General features: G+C 36.7%; 1 protein-coding gene across 1 annotated transcript in view; it reads right to left on the bottom strand.

Moving 5' to 3' along the window:
- The window catches only part of MYO3B (myosin IIIB), a 207,858-nt gene that overhangs the window by 80,022 nt on the left and 107,886 nt on the right, over positions 1-19,950 (bottom strand). The window contains 3 exon segments of the mRNA XM_019471869.1: positions 3,964-4,043; positions 18,389-18,518; positions 19,711-19,799. Of these exon segments, the coding sequence (XP_019327414.1) occupies positions 3,964-4,043; positions 18,389-18,518; positions 19,711-19,799 (299 nt within the window).

Genomic DNA, 19,950 nt, shown 5'->3' with positions numbered 1-19,950 from the left:
ATTATTTCACACTTTTGTTATGATAGTATAACACACAGCCAACAAAGCAGCTGTCAAGATGCAATACCGTATGAACTGATTTCTAAAAAGCATTCCTTTTATCACCACTACAATGAACTCCATCAGGTCTTATTTTCTAGATAAGAAGAGTTATCATTTTTGTAATGACCAGGAAGTAAATTGAGCTGCCTTATTTTGCTCACGTATGGAAAAAATGTTGTTGTCAGATAACAAGTGGCAAACAAAGTAGGTAATCTCAGAATGTATAAGTCTTTTCCTTTCTGCTATTGTGGTTACTATTAATTACGTTAAATTGTCATTTTGATGCCAAGAATGTCAGCAATCTTACTCTGCTGAACTGCCATAGCTTCAAATACTGCTTTTTCAGCATTTCAGAAGTTATTTTTAGAGGGTATACATGGACAGCAAACATATTGCTCCTTGTATTTTTTAGTTATATTGTCAGTACAGCTGTTCTTATCAAAATGAAACCAGAGTTTATGAATGAGTATAACCATGGTTACCAATCACAAGCAGATTGTGTTGCTGTATTACAGCTCAACAAAATTAAAGAAAATCAACCAGCATCCTGTTTGCATGGAGCATTAACAACATTTTAGCATTCACTTGTTTTGTGGCAGTTTACCACCTGCTCTGTCCAGGTGGCATTTGTATAAACCAGATAATGCTGTTATCAGCACCTGTGCTACACTTCCTGGACTTTGGTCCATACAATCATTTCCAACACTCACTGACTTAAGACCACTCTTCTGAACACTAAAAGTAATTGCTGAAAGATTACAGTTCTCAATAAAGTAAATGTGTCTCTTACCTTCAGGAGATATTTAGGAGACTGCATGCAAAATATAAAGGAAATGAAGCACTAAGTAGTAATAGATCAAGAAAATGAATTTTGTGTTGGGAAAGAAATCAAAAGAAAACTTGTGAAAACAAGATTCAGAATGCAGATGGTGCAAAGGGAGACAGATTTCCATAAGGGTGACCATAAAAATTTGAGTATGTTTTTGTAATCTGTGATGTTCTAGCCCAGAGTGGTGTACATGCATTAGTATGCATCTCAAGCTAACACATGAGGAAAAAAAAAAAGGGGCAGTTTGATTTGTTTTAAGGATGTTAACAGAAAACTCTGTAATATATCCCAGGAAAAATGCCTTATCAGCACAGATAACATCAAACATCTTAAGAGGTCACCTGACAAAGTAAACATCAATGACCTAATCAGAACAGCAGGCATGTCCACAGGGAAGGATATGGGAATGTTTTGAAACTATCTTGGCAAGACAACTGCTTTTTGAGAATTGATATCTAAATCTCTAGTAAAGGTCAGGTAGAAGACAAAAGCCATACCACTGAATATTGACAGTAAGTTACGAATAACTAGTAACATTTAATGTTAAAAGACAGACAATTTCATCATAAAGAACACCAAAATCAAGAGCAAAAGCAAACAATTTGAAGACTGCCCTGAAGCCCAAACGCCCGTGAATTTGAGCTTCTAAATTGGATTCTTGTCTGTCTAGAAAAGCAGAGACTCTTAGCGGTATTGTTGTTGGAGGTTCAGCACTCATGATCTCTCAGTCATATCTGGAATAGCTACTGGCCAATAAAGGGTGAGCTTATGCTCTACCTTTTGGGCAGTAGCATACTGTAAACATCTCCTTTTCACAGCTGCTTATTTTCACCAAACCTGTAGAATCTTACGATCTTTGAGACTGTCACTCTGTTAAATACGGTTTACTACAGCCTGCTGGGTTCAAAAGGGTTTTGTTTTGGGTTTTTTTGGGGGGAAGGGAGTGAACGCACAGAAAGACAGATGGGTGGAAACACTCACAGAGGAGATGTAATACACTTTTTCTCAGAAAATCAGGGTAAGACCAGTATCATGAGATTCCTTTTTCTATGGATGGAGTTGTTAAATTCAGATCTGTGCAATCTGTAAGGACTAGGATCAATTTCCAAATCATTTAGACAAGGAATATTTGAAGTTTCCATTAGAAAAATTCTGATAGACCCTAAAGCTAGGGAGATTTTCCTATAAGAATTTTTAAGAAGTTTTGTCTCTGGTTAATTTATAACATTGCGTGTCTATGAAGCCATGCAGTTTTATGGTAGGGCAATAATCGCATGTATAACAGGCAATAGGCTTTATCACAACTGGCTTGGTAGAAAATGATAGAACATAATAAGAATGTCATGATATAACTTTGTGTTTTAAATCACTAGATACTCTTTTTAAACTAAAATGAAGAATATTTCAACTGTTAAGTCACTTTTTTACATGACAGTAGTAGTGACGTACAATATACATTTATACGATTACAACTGAAATGGAAAACAGCTTGACCTACGAAAGACAAACTGTTCCGTCACTAAAAAAGAATTGCTTATAATAGTTTTGAAACACTATTAAAAGAATGATTTATGACATCATGTCACCTTATGAAGTCACTGGAAATTATTACTTTCACATATTGACCACACCTGCTGCTGGCATGGTATGAAATACTGTAAAACCAAAAAATATGTCAGGCAAAAAAGCTCATAAATTAAATAATAAATGAAAAATTCCAAACTTCCAAACAAAATTATTATGTTTGGAAATTTTTAACAAATTATAAAATAGCAATTTAAAATCTTTTTCCTGAAGTTGTTTTAATTAGAAGTTTTATGAAATTGTAAGAAAGAATTTTTTTCAGCTAAAAACTATTTCAATTAACATTTTCTGAACAGTGCTGCACTTATGCATGTCTTTTAGCGCCTTCTTTAAAAATTTGAAGGGTGAGTAAAAACCACTTAAACACTACTTAGTAACTGATTGTGTTTATTAAAGCTCTGAAAGAGAACTGCTCTATTCCATTCCAGCTGTATCAATAAAATGCACGCTTAGAAAGCTTATGCTGAATATAGCTGGATGTCGATGACAATGTGCGTATAATACAAGAAAATTGGAAATGCCATTATCTGTCCTTCAGCACTGGAAGTGTTAATACCAGAGAGGAAATAAATCTCTGAAACCCACATCTGTATTTGCAGGTACAGTGAAGGATATAGATGTCTGGGTGACATGAATTACTGTATCAACATTTGAGCATGAGCTCCTAATAACGGGAGAGAATGAAAAGAAATAGAAAACCCAGAACATAAAATTCTGTAGACTTTTGAACAGTTGCTGTTACCACATTTGTTTTTAAAAATTATTGTTTGTTTTGGAGGCAACCCCCCCGCCCCTCCCAAACCCTTAACTAAGCTAACTCTAAAGTATTACTTCGGAAGCAGGGACGGGGTGTACATGCTATCAGCTTGAGGCACAAGAGTTTTCCTCACAAATTAAGTGTACTCAGTTGGCAACACATCCTATTAACTGCCATATAATTATCCCATCCTTTTGCAATTATGCCACATACTTTCATGGCAAAATTCAGCAGCGTTTAAATTCTACCGTTCTTCTTTTTAAAGAATAGTGGTTTTGCAGAGTCGTTCTTTTCTGGTCATCTATCAGTCACAAACATCCCCTGGTTTTTCACTTGCAAGTTGAATAAAAAAGGAACAGATCATTTTTTAATTTTGCCTTTCATACTGTTAAATACACTATTCAAATTTTACCTAATTAAATCTCTTTCTAGGCCAAAATTACCAGAGGAAAACCTTGACCCCATGGAAATAAAGAGGAATATTGCTATCAATATCAATGTAACTGAGATTTCACTCCAAAAGTTTAAAGATTAATCAGTAGTAAATTGATTCTTCACTGGATTCTACAACAGGGTCCTCACTAAAACTGGAAACAGTGCTCCCAGCTGAGGTGCATGTTTTCTGATATTAAGGCAGACTCTCATTTGGCAAGAATCTCACTATATACCTACATCAGCTAAGCATCATGTCCATAGTCTCACTGTAATATTTTATGAACAATTGCCTGTCTTCAAAGGGAACACTACTAACCTTGATACGCCCAGCACTAAGCTGTGGAGGCAAAGACCTAGATGCTGCTGTCACTCTGGCTCTTGCTTGTGCCAAGTTACCTGTTCAAAAAGAAAGAAATACATACTGCAAAAATCGTTCAAGAAGCTTAGCAGGGAAAAATTTGTATGGTGGAAAATCGGTTTGTACAATAGTACTAAAAATAGCAGACACCACCACACTTCTTCCACACCCTGGTCATTACCAGTTGTGCCTGCAGAGCATTCAGCACAAGCATGACAGAGTGCAGTGTTGATTTAAAAGGGAGGAAAAAGTCAGTGATAAGGCGGTATGTCACTGACCTTAGCTACTGAGCTGATGAAAACAACGACAGCACAAAGGCATACAGCTCAATCACTAGTAATCAATTTCTCTGTGACTCATTGAGAGATTTGAAAAAGACTGCAGAAACAAACTTGTTTCTATGAAATCATGTGGATCCTGAAGTGTTTAGACAGCATCTTAAGCTCACAAACTAATGAAAGAGATGAGAAAATGATAAGACGGTATCTTTTTTTGACCTTTTGACATATAGGCCTGCTTAATCCCCAATCTTATTGTCCCTTGGGGTTTTTAAAGACTGACTCAATTCCTCAGGGAAAAACATATTATGGTGTCAACTGAAAGACGAGTGCCTTTTTTTAAATGTACAGTATGACGTGTCCGGAATTTTTTCCTCTGTACTTGTAGAAAGCCACAGTCATCACAAAATAGCTTTTCAAAATAAGGCTCAGAGAAGAGAGAGGAAGTGATATGGGACTGTGCATATGCAAGACACTCTGTATATTTCAAAGTTTTAGCAAGTCTAGCACAAGATGTCCAAATGTTTTCTCTGGCTATATCTTCAGAGGCTAAACTGTGATTAATAGCATTGAAAGAACCCTTTGAAGCAGGATTGGTGACATCAAAGCCCTAATCCATGGGTGGCAGGATTTTTATAATGAGTGGGAAGCATTTTAACACATTTCAAAGGATTTACAGCATGAATAAACAATAGGCCTCTGCAGATGTACCACACACCTTTCAGAACCAGAACACATAAATAAGTGTCCATTTTAATTTAAATGTAAATAAAGTGTTAACACTTCTTTCAGATGCTAAGTGCCTTGTTTGCATCAACTCCAGTGTTTAGCTATTTGCTTTACAGAAAGCCAGTAACTCTAAACAGTCTTCAGAGTTTTGCTAAACTATATAGTACATAACTGGTAAGGAGGCAGGATGGGAAAAACAAAAACCAAGAACACTTAATCGCTGGTAATTATTCCATAAGGGAGCAGAGCAAACCCAGTGTCCGCATAACACTGAAAGGAACTTTTGCTCTTACTTTCCTCCGAACAAGAAAAATACCAATCCCCTGAAAACAGTCTGGGGGCCAGCACCCAAACACAGCAATGACATTCTTTGGAGCGATTCAAACATTCTGTATTCATTTTTAAAAGTATTTCTCTTTTAAGCTGCTGGCATTGGGATTGACACAATGCTGCAAAACTGGCATGCCATTTCCAGATCTAATGGTGTATCTTACCTGACAGTCTAAATCACAGTGCAGAACACAAGGTATGTCCACGTTTTTGGAAGCTGCTTTAGGCTATACTGTGCAGGTTAATGAGAACTGCAACTCTGTTTTGAAAAGCTTGTATATCTATATACACACATGGTACATATGGTATATACATGTATCTCTCTAAGGTTAAAATGAGGACTTCAATGAGCTAGTAGTTGGTGAATTTATTTTTCTCTTAGCTGCAATTTTGATATTTTTCTATGTTAGAAATTACTCTTTTGTGCCTTTTTTGGCTAAAGTAGACAACCTGGAAAGGTTGTTTTTGGCTACAATTCAGATTAGCAAGTCTAAAGCTTGAAAGCCTTGCACTGGAGAACTGATGACACAACATGGGATAAAAGAGGGGAGTTGGGAGAAGAAATAAATTTGAATCAGATTGTTTAAAATGACTAAAATCTTGTTGCATTTTATAACAAGTTACAAAACTCTAATAAGCAAATAAAATTTAGAATGATAAGATAGTTGGCTCAAGGTTCACCACACTCACTGCTGGCATTAGGTTTCTAGGGTTCATAATTAATATCCCTGAGCTCTCCCTTAGTTCCTCATGCAAAACTAAAACTAAACTTAACATTTCTGGGCTGGCAATCCAAGCAAATAAAGAAACGTTTTTATTAATCAAAATCTTTAATGACTTCACAAACAAAAAACCCCCCCGAATTGGTCAGTTCCTACTTAAAAAAAGAAAAGCTTTACATATTATGATTTTGTTCATTAGTTACTTCCTTCTAGGAATGGATTCTTATCAGTACTTATTTCATGTGTCAAGTGAATTCCTATGTAATTACTAACTACTGAATTGTAGCATCAGATGAAATCCATAGAAAAAATGTTATTTTCTTTTCCAGATCAAACACAAAATGATGTTTCAATAAAAGTTCGTGAATTAGTCATCTCAAGTAGTTCATGTTCAGGAAAATAACTACCTACCTTTAACATGTCTAAGCCATTAAAACTAATAAACAGAACAAATGTGGTTTGAAAATTAGTCTACATAATAAGAAATGTTTCACCCAGAGTTAGCGTGGTGTTTATGGTCAGTAAACATTTGGTACCTGTCCCTGCATTCGATTTTCATTTACAAGGTCATTTATTACTTTACACACCACAAATAATTAAGTGTTATTCCACTTTGTGAAGAACATCAATATTTGAAGAACAAACAATTTGAGATAATAACATAGCCAGTTAAAACTGCCATGGGTTCCCTGAAAGGTTAAACCGGTTAAAGGTTAAAGACTGCACAGTGCCTTTCAGCAGTCTAGCTTCACACTTATTATATGGTCAACACTTTAGAGAAAATACAAGTGACATCCATGTAGACTTAAATAAAATACTACCTATATTAAATCCAACTCCATAAAATGGACCAATTAGGTGATTTAAAACCCTCTCAAGATTTTCTTAGGTTTTTTTGGAAAAGGCAATCATGAGGGAGGGGAGAGAAATTAATGGTTAAAATTAGGATTAATCTTTTAAACATGTACATGTTTAATTTTATTCACATGCATTTCCTTTCCAGTTCAACAGGACTGCTCATCTAAAAAATTAAGGCTCCTACCTATGTGTCTGCCGGATCAGAGACTAAGGTCTCTGGGATTCATTTGTGTCAGTGGGGGAGTCAGTCAGCCTCAATGTTTCTCTTTTTTCCCCTCTGTTCAATAAAGTTAGGAATGTCATTAATGCTTTGAGAAGTTTCAGTCATTAAAGTTTGTGAAATGCTCTGAGAGCTTCCAACAGAAAGAGAAGTAGCAGCACAAAAATCTATACACTCACTGCCTAAGCTCACTGTACCAATGCTCAGCAAAACTCCTTTTGTGTTGAAGCTGTATAGGAGATCTCACATCTCTGCAAACATGTTCTTCACTGATGCCTCATTTCAGCTAGGTGGGAAAGACCATACTGTCAAAGTACCGTATCTCTTCTATTATGCAAAGCCAAGCAGGAGAAGTTCTGGAAGTATTTCAAGTATTTACACAGCACAGAAAGAAGAAATGGTTTTCTTTTTTCAGGCTGGACTTTGGAAGTGCTCTCTAGATCTCAGAAAGGACTAGTCAGCATTCCTGGCTTCTCACTTGCATCCCTGGCACTTACTCACTGTGTGATCTGGCCGAATTAATGATTTGTCCAGCCGTTGACTTTCCATACTAATTAGGAAAAGTACACTCTCTGGCTAGATGTTCTGATGTTACTTACTGTTTGTCAGTGCTTCATTATTCTTAGGTGATGGGTTCTATAAGTAGTATCAAGCAAATATTAGTAATATTAGCACTGTATTTATAACCTCATTTTGGTTATGTCTGCAATAGATCACTCCTCCCAAAGTAAGAGCATGCCAGGTAAGAATTACATTAAGCTTTGATACAACGTTTAGTTTGCGAAGTGCAAATGACTTACAGAGAAATAGCCTAATGACAATGTCACCTTACTGTACAAGCTGTACCAGGGATTTTACTATTATATAGAGGGCACAGTACAAGCTCTTTCCTTATCCTCATATATTTTATTAATTTCTTTCATGCTTCTGATTCAGATAAAGAGGGGTTACTTGAAACACCATGTAGATACAGTATAATATGGTCAGAAATGCTACAATGCATTCATATTTCATTGACACTACTTCTAATCACAGCTAAGCACTTGCACTCCAGAAGAGGTACAGAGTCAGACAATGTCTTTGACATACACAGATTCTTCTCTGTCTTTCCTTTTGGTACATTTTATCTAGCCTAAGGAAGTCGACTGCTTATCTCCGTAATGCATTTCCATCTTCTGCTACTGTAAGACTAAGCTTTTCTTAGCTCGACTATAAATGAATACATGTACTTTTTTTATTGGGTACTAATTTGAATCTGGTCACTGACTATCAAAACTATTCTTTTGAGTCACTGAAGTAATTTAAGCTAATCTTGTGCAATAAAAAGCTAAGAATCCAATTTTCTCATATACTACACATTTTACACAAGAATATATTTATAAAAACAGTCTGTAGAATACAACTATCAATACAGACACACTTCCACTGCTGCTTATTCTGAAAAGAGAATCACTTTACTTCCTATTCAGAATAAGTAAATAGAAATTGAGGAAAAGTATGTCCACAATGAGATCCATATTACAAAACAGAATCTGATAACCATGAAAACTTAGTAATAGTGAGGCCCACCTGGGAATAACCTAATTATGAGTAATTGCTTCAGGAGCAAAAAAGATGCACTTTTTGGCCCAGGTTATTTGAAATGAAAAATCCATGCCATAGTGAACTGACAAATTCTGATCCTGATTCTCAATTAGCCTAAAGGTTTCTTTAGTCTTATTACATGAAGTAGACACAAATCATATTTACAGATACTTAAAAGCTTTACATTGTTAGACTGGGATTGGAGAATCTGAGTGTAAATTCAGTGCTGCTATGCTTTCTACTGCATACATCGCAGACACTTCAGTGGTCACTTCCCACATTAGTAAGGCACACACTGGCAGACACACAGCATGATGTTTACAGCAACAGATAAAACTGTCCTTGTAAGCATCATTGCTGCTATGTTTAAATATTGTTTTAACACAGTAGGTTAGTAGACTTCTTGTATAATGCAAGGGAAGAAAGACACTGACAGCAGCTGAGAGGAAATGAAGGTCAAACTGCCTACTATATTCCAAGATATGTAAATGTATGATCTCAGTGAGAAAGGTCTTAACTTTTACCCTTACCTAGTAAAGAAGAACAGATTATGGTATATAATTAGTTAGTGGTAGTGCCCAAGATATTTTTAAAACACAACCTTGAGTATTAACGGCTACTTTAAGCAACATGCCCAATTTTCCAGCTAAATTGAACCAGACGTGTAGCCATCTACTCCATTGGGAGTGTGTTCACTGAAGTGCAGACATTTCCTGAAATATCACAGGCACATATGTGATCATAGGACACACAAGCAAACCTTATGTGATTCTCAGAACATCATAGTCCCACGACATGTCCAGACTTACAGACAGCAGGCAAAGCATGTATGCTATAGCCTGATCACACGATAGACAGGTTCCCAGGCACAGGACAAGGGAAGGTCATGTGGTTCTGGAAAAGAGGGTGGCAGAGGGTGAGTGGATTGCCTGCTCAACAAACTCTTTATCTGGCCACTGCCAGGTGGGCATAGGTTGGACACCTCTGTCCAAACACAGGACTAATGATAGGAGTGGCACACTAAGTACAGCTGAGAGCTAACTATCTGAAGCTGCATCTAGACAAAAATGAAAAAAATGAAAAATTGTTTGGAAAAAGCAATTAGAAGTTATAGTGTAAACAATGCCGGAGTTTTCTACTGCTTGATGCCCAGCATTTTCTTTAGTGAGGTCTGTAGCCTGACTAGCTGGAGACCTGATTAACTGGCTGGAGACTGACTGGTAGGCTGGCCACAGCCTATTCTGGTCAGTCTCCCAGTTGCTGCATTACAGAATGAAGTGGCTCAGCTTTTTATGATTTATACATCGTCAGAAGGCACGGGCCATTTCTTTCAGATACAGTCCTTAGCAACTTCCATCCACATCTTCTGTAGTATAAGACTTGATGCTGTTGTATGTAATCAACTCAGGACAAACCTTGAAATCGCTGGGGAACAGCAGACAGTACAGAACGCTGCAATCTCTGTCATCGGCAAAGTACCTCACCATCCACACAAGGTTTTCTGTTGCCCCGGCAGATTGCCCTGGTTCCTGTACCACATCTGTAACTGAGATTAGAAGAAAACTACAGAGGTGTATTTTCTGTGAAGACTTCATTGTTGAGGAATTCTCCATTAATTTTCAGCATTAGCCAAACCCCCCTTATTCTAATTACCTCTATTCAAGACAGACAAGAAGTTTATTTCTTCTTCCAGAGGTATGTGGAAGAATACTTCTAAAAACATATACAGGTTGAAAATATGGTTACCACACATGCTGATTCAGCTCTGGTCTCCCTCATTGTTTTATGTAATTGACATCCTTTCTCTTGCATGTTATGTAAGACTTTCTTTTCCCCAAAATCATATATGCTTTATCTAGAAAAGTAAAAGTTTGATTATGACGAACATGGTAGCTATCTCAGTATTTTATCTACGCTCCCTCACCAACATGAGCCAACAGCAAGCATTCTGGTAGCTCACACCTCAGCATCTTGTCTCTGACGATCTCAGGACTGTCCTCAAACACTAATTAAGCTTCACAGTACTCAGTTTAACCTGAGGCCAAAATAATTTTCTACAAGAACAGTGAATAAACAGGAAACTCAGGAGAAGTCAAGAACTGTGATTTCCAGCCCACTGTTTGTATTTCCAGAGAATGTTCCTTCTCCATACAATGTATAAAACATTTTATGGTATATAGTCCATCACTTAGGACCTGCTGATGAAGCTGCTCCATACATACACAGTCTGATCAAAATCCTACTAAAGCCAGTGAAGATACCCAGTGAATTCAGTGGTAAAAATTCAGGTATAAAGATGCCACTGAAAGCACACGGAATAAAATGGAGGAACATTTTCTCTGACCTCACTATGACTATCAGTCTTCTCGGTGGTTAAGACCCTAAGCTAGACAGGATAAAAACGGTGTCAAAACCAGGTTTTGACACTTCAAGAGAAGAGGTGTCTTTTAAAAGTCTTAATTTAGGATGAAACATGGCTACAGAACTTCATGAAAGTCCCAGGTCTCCCCATTTTTTAAATCTAGGCATTAATGGTTGTTGACTACTAATTTAATCAAGTCCCAAAGGCTTCTCAACTGAACATTTGCTCCTCTGGATCTCAGCATTTCCACATATTATCACAGATAGCACAAAATCAGTTATTTTTGTGGTAATTCAAAACATTATTCTCATTTATATTTGTATCTCCACACTTAATGAAACAAATACCCATTTAGACAAACACCCACAAATGCATTGTCTGTCTTTGACACACACTGTGACCTGCTGTCCAGGCAGTTCAGTTATAAGCTCTCCTACGTGAAGTCATAGAATCACAGAATCATTAAGGTTGGAAAAGACCTCTAAGATCATCAAGTCCAACCGTCAACCCAACACCACCATGCCCACTAAACCATGTCCCTAAGCGCCTCATCTACACGAGTCAAGTCAGGTTGGAATAAGTAAGACAAAGTCAAAAAATAAGAGAAAAGATAATGCTGGTTTAGTAAAGTACTGACCTTTACAGTTTGTTGTAGGGTGAAGGAATAAAGAAAATGGATAAAAGTACAAAATCACTGTAAGACAGCAGACTCAGAGTACAAAATACTCCAAAACAAATACACAAAATCCAGCACAGACTCAGGGGTTTTGTTTTCCACCAACTACATTCATCTCTTAGATACATTAACCCCTAATTAAATTACTTTGAAAAAGTGGGAAATATAAGCACATTCTTTGTAAAGGACACATCAAGAACCATTATGGATATTCAAACCAGCAAGGTTATCTGAATATTCAACAAATTTATCTGCTCTACAAACTCACTAGCAAATTTAAAAATAACTGCTCTTCTAGGATTTGATCTTGAGAGCTACTGAATGCTTCCAATGACATACTGAGCATCTTTGACGCCGTTTGACCTTACAGCACATAGTGCCTGTAGAAACTGCCTAGTAAACTACTCATTAAAAAAACTACTGTATAATGTTCTCTGAATATTTCTCTATTTAAATTCTGTATATGCTGCACAGTGAGATCCCACAGTCTACTAGTTAATATTAAAAAGAGTAACATCTTCTGTGTAATAAATCTTTTGCTTCCTCAATATCAACACATTTTGATTTTAATTGGTATACAATGAAGTGTTAAGATTAATTATTATTCACTACTGTGAGATAATGTTCATTACAGAATTGAGAAGTTAGGCTAGAAACATGAAAATTGAAAAGATATCTCCTCTCTTCTGAGAGATAGGTAAAGAAAAATTATTCTCAAGATTTGTTCTACAGAGAATGGCCTATTATGAATCAAATCAGTAAGCTCATCAAGATCTGTTCTTAAACTTGCCCACTTGTACTTTTTTAGGGTTCAATTTACAAGCACTTAGAGACCAAAAAAAACCTATGCCCTTTGCCCATTTTCAGTACAAAGTAATCTGTGAAGTCTCATATTAAAAACAGTGGACTTCTTTGGGCAACACCCTTTACCAAACATAAATGTGATAAATATAACTTGACCCTTCTCAGCTGTTGTGCTTACTGCCATGTGCAATTCCAGAGATTCACTGACACTCTTTATTTATAGGGAGTTATTCTCAACAGTAAATAATTGTTATGTCTTATATAAAGCTTTAGCAGGACTGAGACCTTAACTTTGATTTGATAGATGATTCTGTTTCTAGATGAGTTCCATTTTTAGGACTATTTTAGGGCATGTTTTGGATCCTACTGCTAGCAAGTCTTGTGAGTATCTGTGTACTGCATTTGTCTTATGACACAAAACCTTAGGATATGAAGAAAAAAAACACTGAACTGTAAAATGCTCAGCTGAAAAACTAAATTAAAAGTAATCCAACACTCTACCTCTCAAACTCAGTTAAGCTACATTTAATTTAGTTTACTGATGTCCCACATCTGCAACCCAGTAAAGTTCACAATTGTTACATTGCACAGCTGTGGTTTAAAGCCTCTCTTTGCACACAACACACTGGCAGCAAAGCAAAACCAATTAACTTTTATATGCTTTTAGCATATGGACCGGTTAGAAGTAGGAAAGCCTCTGTGTCCCAAGTGAAAATATATAGCTTCCATTAACTTGACCCAAATTCTTACAAAATATAAATTCTGATTCATCTTTAAGTAGAGAGATTAGAATTACAATGGCTTTGTTTCTGATTCACTTGACTTAAGAGTGCCTGCAGTTATCTCTTAGAGGTGAAAATACTAACACAAAAGTATCATTACAAAAAGATTTTATTGTAGGATAAATTAGTAAAATTAAGATGTATTTGAGTCTTTTGCTTGTCTTGTGTGGAATTAAGAGAAAAAAATCCGCTAAGCCCAAATGGAAACACGCTATATTTCAGTGCATAAGTATGGCACACACCAAGCCAAGAGACCTGCCACTACTTACGGCTAGAGGAAGGGCTTGTACTCAATAGGAGTGCACAGTGACAAACATGATAGGTCAAATCATAGCTCCACCGAAAACAATGGCAAAGCATCTATAATTTCAACTGGCCAAGATTTCACTCTGTGCCCAGCAGTATCTGTTCATGGGACTGAAATGCAAGAAAATCCATTTGTTTCCTTCAGGTTCTGACTCTTCATGAGGAATCAGCTGCTATCAAAGTTACAGACAAATTAATATTGAGATAGTACTCTTGTCACCAAGGAGTGATGAAAAGCGCTTCTTTAAAGTGATTTTGCAAAAGGTCCTAGTTCTTGTGTTCTTTAGTGTGCATAAAGAAAGCCTGAAACATTTTTTTCACATTCTCTCTCAGCACATGGTCTGTTAGTTGTTTGGTTTGTTTTTTTTAACATGAGACATACATTGTTTATAATTACTTTTTGTCTGAGGGCTGTAAGCAGGGCTGGAGACTCAAAGGCACAAAGAACACAAACTAAAAATCAATACTGAGGAGGGGAAATGACCTTTAGGCAGGCTAATTATAATTAATGGGGTTTTGAAAAAAATCTATTTTCCTCCTATTTTGGACAAAAAAATTCCCATGTTAAAACATCACTATCCTAACTCTTCAGCGAAGGTTGTGAAAACCTTCTCCCAGTTCTCTTTGACAGATTATGCTCAAATATCTAGGCACCATGAACAAGAAGTGTTTATTAGCAATGGATGATATATTGATGCTATATCACTCTGAATGTGTGAGCAATACCCAATGCTACCAAAATTATTAGATATGCTGTTGCTGTAGTGGTAATGGTATTCAGCTCTGCATTTATTCTATGCAGCCAAGCCCAGCCCCTACAGATCCTCAGAGCTAGGACAGGGATGTTTCCCAGCGTCTCTGCTCTGGTGGTGGGAAGGCTGGAGGATTTCCCTTTCCCTCCCTCCAGGTGGCAACTCTCCCCCCTCTCTCCAGCAAGGACCTAGGGCAGAGCAGAGCAACGCTAATGAAAGCTCTAAAGGTCTGAGAGTCATAGAAGGGGAAAAAAGTCTGCAGAGATTGTGTTTCAAAAGTAGAGAATCATGTTGGGCTGAAGCTTTTCTGAGAAGATGAAGCCCCTCTGGCACACCTCCCTATCCCGCCAGCATGATTTGGTCAGCTGGGAAACATAAGGTAAGAGAGAGGAAAAGTGGAAGAGGGAGCTGCAGTCTCAAAAAGCCCCAGTGGTGCTTTGCCCAAGCAGTCCGATGGTACCACCACTTAAAGGTGATGCTGCAAAAATTCTTGAATATCAGGACAGTGAGTCAAATGGTCTGACTCCTCACTGATACCGCTAGCGAATGTACCAAGGCTCTCCTTAATTTTTCCAATTAAATCCCTCTTCTCTTACAAAGGGACTCTGTTTTCTAGATCACATGATTCCTTTTCTCTCTGATGCTTTAGCTACAACAGTGATAAACTAAATCTAGAGACAAGCAGGAATGCATTATATCAGAATGGGAACATGCATATTCAACTGGAGTAGTGGCAACTTTTTTTTCTTTAAACACTACTTCTCTCTCCTGTTTGGAGTAAATTCTATTTTAATTTCAGAATATACAGAATTCTCAGCAGAAGAAGCTCTGTCTGTAGAAAAAAAGTAACAAATATGGAAGCAATTGGGAGAATTGGTAAGTGAAATCAGAATATGTTCATTCAGTTTTGAGGTTAAAGGTCCCTAGAAAGTGCAAACAGATTCCAAAACGTGCCAAACGTGCTTAAGTTTCCACTGAAAGATGACAAAACATGCTGTACACGCTACAAAATTAGTGCCAGCATGTTTAAGTTCTGGTGTCTCATATTAGTAATTGTGCACTCTCTTAACCATAAATTACTATTACAAATGTATATTTAATGTCCTGCTGCTAATTTCTGGCCCTTTAAACTACACAGTTTGCTACTGTGAAATAGAAGCATTTGTTAAGAGGGGATAAGTATATTTGATAAATTACAGGGATTAACTTGATCTTAAATTAGTAAAAGAATTTAGTCTTTTTAATATTTATTTTCTTGCTGCTGCTCAGTTTTTGACAGCGGAAGACATGACAGTTATATAAATATACTTCAAACAGAGGATCTTCTCAGGGTGGGAAAGGCATCTTTTTGTTCTTACTGGTATTTAAGAACTACATTTTCAGTAATTGTCAGACCCATGTTACCAGTCTCAAATTCCCTCTTGCTTCTGGGATAGCACCACCTAGTGACTATTACACATATGGAGATTGCTGCTTGGCAAAAACCACCTACGCTGCAAATTCCAGAGCTAGTTGCAAGCAGATGTGAGAATGTGCTGTCACTCATCTTCAAACAAAACACCAGAGATACTGGCAGAAGGCTCACTTCAAGTCAGGGTTACCTGGAAAGATGCACTATGGCTTCCATGTAAATTATTAACTTTTGCATCAGTCATTAATCTACAAAAAGCTGGAGAAAATTGTATCAAGATTATGAATCTTAATCTGTATTTTTTCTGGTTTGCTTTAGGAATGAAGCACATGTTGAGTGGAGGGAAGAGGGCTAAGAGGCAAGGACAGAGTATGATGGGACATTTACACAGTCACTGTTCTTTTGTTTACAAAAGCCTCTTTGTAGAAAGTTAAGAGAATAGCATTATCTTTCTTCACTGAGCAGAGATGAAGCAGCATTGCCAGCGATACCTTCTGTTCTCAGCCAAACCTTTCATTTATCTTGCAAGCTGCCAAAACTAAACCTGGCAACAATCTGATTTTAGAACACAGAGGCCCCAACACAGGATGTGAGTGCCAATTATATTAGACAGCTGGAAAAAATAGAGCAAAATCACAGAGACTTTTAAAAAATAGAAATGACATAAGGGTTTTAAGCTATTCTTATAACACCACGCACAGGAGCATATGCACAGTAATTTTTTTTAACAGGATGCGCTATACCAACTTGACAGAAATACAGACAACACTCAACTTGCCGTGTGCTCTTCATGGAAAGGTAAATGTTCTATAAAGGGAGGCAGAAAGCATGCAATTCATGTAAACAGGAAACAAGGAAGGAATGTAAGAGACAAGACAAAAAAGTGGAAATACACCAACACGGTAACTATACATTACTGCAATGAGAAGTATCTTCTTACTGAACCATTTATGCATCTTGGGCAAAATACCCAAGTTCAGTGCTGCTGGCACTGAAAATATCTCTAAAAAGCCAGAGGAAGATGAGTTTGCATAAAAGCATCAGCATTCTGATTTTAAAATAGCAATAAAATCAAAAGTATAATGTTTAAAATAATTGGGACTGATAACTGGGACAAAGCACCTAATCTATTTCATTCTGACAACAGCCCCAAGATATAAAATGGCTAGTAAAGAGGGGTGTGGTGGCACATTTGACTAGATGTGAACTTTCCTTTTTGCTTTGCTTGATTCATCCAGCATGAGTAAAAGAATCTCTTTTACCAGTTTAACATGGACTCAAATGTCACAAGTAGACACAAAGATTCTTTGTTCCCCACTTGGGCACAAACCAATCCTACTCCATCTTAAACTATATCCCCTTCCACCTAAGCTTATTACAGCTGAAAGGAGAAGCAGATTCCTCATTGGATCCTCACCTCTCAGAGACCTCTAAAAGCATAATTTGAAGGGGGGTAATCCACAGCCTTCTCATTACAGGAAAAGAACAGAGACATTGTAACAGGAATCTATCCTATGTAGAATATAAACAGTTTTACATGTGCAAAGAAGGCTTCAATACACGTTTTTCTCCAGATGTTCTTTTTCTACGTAGAAATCTCAAGAGAGGTTAAAGGCATCACCAGAGGCTATGACTGGGCTACTGAGGGTCCAGAAATCCCCCACAGAGCTGCTGTACAGGCACAGAATTACATCTACAGCTCATGTACAATAAGTCTACACAGCACTACCTAATGCATGTACACTTCTTTCTATCTAAAAATACAACCTCATTTGCCTATGTCATATCAGATCACAAGAATTTTGCAACCTAATACAATCCATCATATTTACATTATTCCTTAGTATTACATCTTTTTCTTACCCATTATGAAAAAGATACTTTAAAAATGTAGAAAGTATTGAAAGATGTGTGCATTTGTTGGCTTGTTTGCATGTATACTGCAGACCTATAATTTGTATAGGTTACTGGTATTCTGGCACTTATCCATGGAGTAATCAAACTTCATCTTACTGTTTTATTTAGCTATAGATCTGTGCACTTTCATGTAAGTCAGTGTCAACAAGATTTCAATCAACTGAATTAATTAATTCTAGCAGATTAGTATGTGGTTTTTATGATTTGTAAGAAACTTTATGTACTGCATCAATGCATCTAAATAGATGGATATTATCTCCAAAACAACTTGACCTACATTACATGATTTATGAACTGTAAGACACAGTACACAAGAATCTATCAACTGAGAACTGATCTTAGTAAAGGACTAAGAATCAAGAAACTTCCATATTCTCATCCTGCTCTGAGAATGAGTTCTTGCCCTACATGTCATATAATCTCCTTTTCTCTGGAGTGAGGGATGAATCTTGCTGCCTGGGTTTTTTAGAAGAATTCATGTCCACATATTTAAAAAAAAAATATGATCGTAACATTTTAGATATCTAGGAAACTTTAAACAGCAGAGCTGTAAAAGAATAAAAAAAAAATTGTCCAGAAACAATTAAAAGTTTTAGAGGAGTAGGTAGCTGAAAAGTACTCTGCAATGTTAGCAAAACTGTGCAGAAAATACCTGTTTTTGTTAATGGGCTAGAGAACAGCTGCTGAAGAAGTTTGTTCTCTGAAGTTCGCAACACCACAACTACGTCAGCAGGAAGAGTGTCTCTGTTCTTCTCAAGGAATGCACAGGCATCATATAATACCTAGCATGGGGAACAGAATCAGAAAAGTTGCCAAAAAGGGTTACCCAAAAACTACTATGTTCTTTAAAACGTGAACAGTCAAGATGACCATGTAGACCAGTTTGTTTGGCTCTGAAAAGCCAATGAATTATCTGCAAAAGACTTAAAAGTGTACAGCTACAGCAGTGACTTCAGAATGTGAACTGGCTATAAACAGCACCTATATTCATAGCATGTCACTGCATATCAGATTGGGTTAAATGGCTTAAATCATGTTGTATTATGCTTTGTCACATCAGACTATGGTATGCATGATGCAATATAACAGATACACCTCATTAAAGCTTAAGCTGACAGTTTACGTGTAAAATAAGAAATGGTTCTCAGGTGGTCACCATCTACTTGTTGTCTGCACCAAACTTGTGATCTGTAACTAGACCTGTTGGACAAACAGGAGTAAGTTGCACATCTAGGTACATTAAAATAGGCTTCTCACTGCTTTGAAAATAATAGTAGGAAAACAAAACAGTCATCTATTTCCATTATTTTTATTGTTTTTATTATAAATTAATGCCTGGCTATTTGTATTCATACAAGAACCCGTTAATTTTGCTTATTATTAAGTAAATTATATTATTTATAATATAATTATTATTCCCCCATATAAATTATAATATAATATAATAGTTATTCCCCATATAAAATAATATGTGAACTGCTGAGAACAAAGGAAGTTAGGTACTACAGAGTACAAGAAAACATCTGTCCTAGCTAGCTCCAGTCTTTCCAATGCTCTCTATAGGATTTTAAGTTCTATCACAGATGCTGTTTTACATTGCATTTTATCCATATACTTACATACACTCACACACAGAACTACTGTGGCATTCACACGATGTTAACAATTGTGCAGCCTGTTTTGGCTCCAGAGAGTTGCTCCTTTGAAATTATTGTAGTAACAGTGTTTCTAGTGCCAGATTTCTTTCGGAATAAAAGGTGGTTACTGTCTACACAATTTGTGAAAGAGCCCTAAGGATAGGTTCTAAAATGGACTACTACACATGAAAATTTTATTGTAGATTCTAGGTTTCTGTAAACTTTATCATTTTGTCTCTTAAAATGAGAAAAAAAATCATAAAGCAGAAACTTTGGATAAAACAAGTAATAACCATACCACTGTTATTTGAACTAAATAAAAATCACATGACCTTACCTTTCCAGCATAGTGCTGAATACCAAATGACAGTTCTACTCCTTTTGGTCTCCAAAAGTATTTGCATCGTAAGTTATCTTCAAATTTATCTAGACATTGAGAAGAGACTTAGAGTGACTAAGTAAAATCTTCATCCTAATTAGGGACAGTTTGATGCTTAAGAAGCCAGAACTACTATAAACACGTATTATCAGATTGCTCAGAAATAGCTGTGTGCCGGCTTCTCTGTGCTTTCTTCCA

The sequence above is a fragment of the Aptenodytes forsteri genome, unplaced genomic scaffold (assembly GCF_000699145.1).
Source record: "Aptenodytes forsteri isolate BGI_AS27 unplaced genomic scaffold, ASM69914v1 Scaffold257, whole genome shotgun sequence".
Lineage (NCBI taxonomy): Eukaryota > Metazoa > Chordata > Aves > Sphenisciformes > Spheniscidae > Aptenodytes > Aptenodytes forsteri.
The sequence above is the reverse complement of the archived record's forward strand: the minus strand, read 5'-3'. Positions and strand labels throughout refer to the sequence as shown.